Source organism: Mytilus edulis, chromosome 4 (assembly GCF_963676685.1).
Source record: "Mytilus edulis chromosome 4, xbMytEdul2.2, whole genome shotgun sequence".
NCBI classification, from domain to species: domain Eukaryota; kingdom Metazoa; phylum Mollusca; class Bivalvia; order Mytilida; family Mytilidae; genus Mytilus; species Mytilus edulis.
Window position 1 is genome coordinate 6,871,870 of NC_092347.1, and position 4,521 is coordinate 6,876,390.

Below are 4,521 nucleotides of genomic sequence, written 5' to 3' on the forward strand. Positions count from 1 at the left end.
ACATGAATAACCCAATAGTCAACACTTCGGTGTTGACATGAATATCAATTATATGGTCATTTTTATAAATTTCCTGTTGCAAAACTTTGAATTTTTCAAAAACTAGGGATTTTCTTATCCCAGGAATAGATTACCTTAGCCGTATTTGGCACAACTTTTAGGATTTTTGTGTCTTCAATGCTTTCATGTTCAAGAATATTGGACATTTCCAAGCGAGATAACCCAAGTTTTTTAAGATTTGTTGACTCTGATAGTTTTAAATTGCTAACCGAGACATAATTTATTATGACACATGAAATCTCGTATGTGTATTTTAATTAAGTCTGCATAATTTTGGTAAATTGACATAACCTCGGTTTTCAGTGATCTGTGTTATTCTATAATAATTGTTCATTTTATTTATCGAAATATATCATGGCCGGCACAGTATATAAAATTCATCAACAAAATACGTCATTTTGATACACTTTTCTGTATTAAATCTCTTAAATTCGATGGAACTTTCAATAACAATTACAACTTTTTATTTCTAAATAATGAAAGTGGGCAATGAAATAACCTTTTTAAAGTCAACCTTTCTATTATGTCGATCCATTTGTATACTGTACATACGACATCTGTCGAACGGAGGTTTGGAATATACATTTCAAAATGCAGTTGACAACAGAAACATTGATTTAAAAAAGAAATGTCTTGATAATCAGATTGTCTCATCATTTTTCAATCTTATCTGCTATGGAAAAATTAACTGCGACGAAAAATGAAATTTTAATAATTTTTTTTAAAGTCAAAAGTACAATAACCACAAGGAAACATAGGGGAAAAAGAAACACATATATATGCTATTTTCAAATGGCCATTGACAACAGTAAACGCTGACTTAAAATTATTTGTTTTGAAGAATAATATTTGGAGTCCTTCTTAATGTTCATTTGCTATGGACATTTTTTTTTTTTATCACATTTAAGGTAAAAAAGATATATTACAAATTATAACAGGGTATAAGTGTTTCTCATTTAAATCAATGATAACTATTTATATAAATATAAAATCGGCGCAAATGACATACGCCCCACGATTTATCAATGAGATATCACGTGATCTGATTAATGTAAAAAATTAAATGTCCTTCATTCTTGCGTATGTCAACTTTTTACTTGTTTGGCTTTACAACTATTTTGATATGAGCGTCACTGATGAGTCTTATGTAGACGAAACGCGCGTGTCTGGCGTATTAAGTTATAATCCTGGTACCTTTGATAACTATTATCACTGATATGGTCATATTTATAAATTAACTGTTTAAAAAACTTTCGTTTCCTTCAGAAGATTCTTAGAACAGGGAATACAACTAACATACATACTACCTCATTATCAAATGAAAGTATACGAGGAAGTATATTAAAGTCTGTTGGTCTGATTATTGATTATAGTTCCTGATGAAAATCAAATTATATCACAATGAATTAATTAACCACAACAACGATCTAAAATGTGTTTCAAATTAGATCAAAACATCAATAAAACATTTGTTGGGTCAAATTTTATGAAACAAACGCTGATGTTGAAAAGGTATAACAAAGGGAAAGGGTTTTATATGAAAAATAAAACATCAATTAATTAAAAACGGCGAAAAATCCATTGAAATGAATAATTGACATATTTGTTCAACGAAATTGTATTGCAATATCATATAAAAAAGTGCATTTATTTTCCAGATATATTGTTTGTCCATGGTAACATCGATTGTAAACAATTTAAACGTGCCTATTTCATTTAAAATAGAAAAATCTGTTTAATAAATGATAAAAAATTTCAGTCAATATGATTTACAGACTAATTAAGCGGAAGTTTTTGGAAGTTTACGAAAAATAGTAGCACGATATATGTGAATTTATGGATTTAAAAAATGGAACAGTGGCAGATGAATAAATTCGGACCATGTTTACTTTTTCCTCGTAGAGAATTCATGTGGACAATTGAAATACAATCCCTTCATCAAATAGAACAAATTCGAGTTCATATTTACATACTTTGAAGATCAAATATTAAATATTTAACCATCCTACTTTAAAATGGAAAGAGGATGGTCATTGATTACAGATGATAGCAACCAAAATGAAAATGAAAATGAATAATAAGAAAATTTTGTCATTTGTGTTAACTTGTGTATGAAGGCACCATGTCTGCTAGAGATCGTGTAACGGAGTTGTTATTGAAGAATGTGAAATGTTTTCTCTGTCTAGAACCGTTTAAAGATCCAAGACTGTTAGACTGTTGTCATTCATTTTGCTTGGATTGTTTGGAAGCATATACTGAAACATTCGAGGAAACACACATTGAATGTCCATTATGTGATAAAAAAACAGAAAGACCAAAAAAAGTGAAAGATCTAAAAAAGAATATTTATATTGACTTTTCTGCTGTTAAATTTGGCACTCACTGCTCAATTTGTGGTGAGAGGGAATTTGCCAAATCTCACTGTATTGAATGTGACCAAGATTTCTGTAGAAGTTGTATAAGATCACATGGTGGAATCACAACCACTAGGGAGCACCATCTGGTTGATTTCGATAAGCAACGCAAACCAGGAAGAGTATCAAGGGATCTATTTTGTAAAGTTCACCCTGAGGAGAAAATGGTATATTACTGTGTTGAATGTAATCAACTTATTTGCAAACACTGTAATTTAACAGCTCATAAAAATCATGCATCTAAACACGCATCGGAAGTAGCATCTAAATTAAGAAACAAACTTAAAAGGAAATCAGAACACGGAGAACATAAGAACTATCTCGTATGGCTAGCAGAGAGGAGGGAAATGTTCAACAATGAAATAGAAAAGAATAGAAAATGCGAAAAGCGCACCGTAAAGAAAGTAACAGAAATGGCAGACCAAGTTATAGCAATAGTCGAGGAAATAAAAAATATACTTCTTAAGAGAACACGTGACATAACAAAAAAACAGATCCAACCATTAAAGCAGAAGATGGAGGTTTTTGAAAAGTACATCCTATCATTCGCCGAGCTCTTACTTCATTCGCGCAATCTTTATGAGAAAGCAGATGATATTGAAATCGTAAATACATGTGATCTCCTCACTAGATCTCTCGAGAGTTTAAAACATCAAAAAGATGACGCTCAGTTTAAATTATCTCATATTTATGAATATCCAGTATTCAAACCAGGAAAAGCAACGGCCGATCAACTTCTACCTTTTTTCGGAGATGTTCATGTGGGTGATGGGCTCGACGATGAAACAAACCTAACAATATATGACTTTTATACAGAGAAAAGCACTACTATTTTATCAATGATTCCATTGGAAGATGAGAGGTTATGGGTGATAGACGGAGAAGGGGATATGAAACTGTATGACTCTTCTGGTCGAGTTCATAAGCAGGTCAGTGTGGGAATTCAAGCCGACGATATCATCTCAACAGAACAACACATCATCATAAGTGGAAACGCGTCAAAGATGGTTAAAGTGTTTGACAGAGATATAAAAGAAGTTGCTTCCATTAACACAGAGCTTTGCTGTCGTGGTGTTGCTATTGATCAGAATGATGACTCAATATACGTATGCTTGACGGAGAAAAACGCTTTCTTTGATCATGATTCCACACACAGTAATAAAATTGTTCGTATCATGCCGACAGGAGCAAGGTATGAAATTCCTGATATTCAAATATATGCTGGTAATCCAACAGTTGAATATCCTGCCAGAGTTGTGATTAAAAATGATGGATTGGTAGCAGTCTCTGACTGGAAACGAAACTGTTTGACAATTTTAAACAAAGTAGGCTATGTTGAAAAGCAGTATTTCTTTGCTGGAATTGATAACAAGAAGGATAAAATATGTCCTCGTGGTATTTGCACTGATCAAAATGGAAGTTTGTATTTAGCAGATTATATGAACAGTAGAATTCTAAAGATTCGGGACAACGACAGCGAGTTACATGAGGTACTGACAACCAATGATGGCATTTATAAACCATGGTCGATTGCAATAAGTCGGGATGGTCTTTTATGGATAGGTAGCAAAGACGGCAAAATTAGTGTTCATTATTTCAAACAGCCGGACCATGCTTTCTACGAGTAATAGTCGTCATTCCATACTCTAGTGTGTAGTAAGCGTAATATTTGTAATAATATGATATAAAACCTTTTGATTTATTTTTATTGTTTCATAAGTTTGCTTGAACATAAAGTTTCTACGTATTTTAATCATCATTTTAGTGTCCAGATTTTGTGTGAAACCGTTTCTCGTCTCTGTACAACTCAACGAGTTGAACAATGAAATTCATTTATAATATCAATATAACACTGTCATTATCATGTGCAAAAATAATATAAAGCAATCAATCGAAGTATAAAATTATATTAACAACGAATAGGTTAATAATGGCACCCTGTGACTCCTGTCATCTTCTGATTCTAACCTAAAACCATTGTAGTATCAAGAAATATAAAAGTAAATTAAGCTACTAAATACGACAGAAATATTCACAATGTTTAGAT

The 4,521-nt window shown here is 31.9% G+C and overlaps 1 protein-coding gene across 1 annotated transcript; it reads left to right on the forward strand.

The window, feature by feature from the left end:
• The first annotated feature begins 1,784 nt into the window (after positions 1-1,784).
• Positions 1,785-4,177, forward strand: LOC139518840 (E3 ubiquitin-protein ligase TRIM71-like). The gene has a single exon (XM_071310455.1). The coding sequence runs from the start codon at positions 2,183-2,185 to the stop codon at positions 4,100-4,102; it is 1,920 nt and encodes a 639-aa protein (XP_071166556.1). The 5' UTR covers positions 1,785-2,182; the 3' UTR covers positions 4,103-4,177.
• The last annotated feature ends 344 nt before the right edge of the window (positions 4,178-4,521 follow it).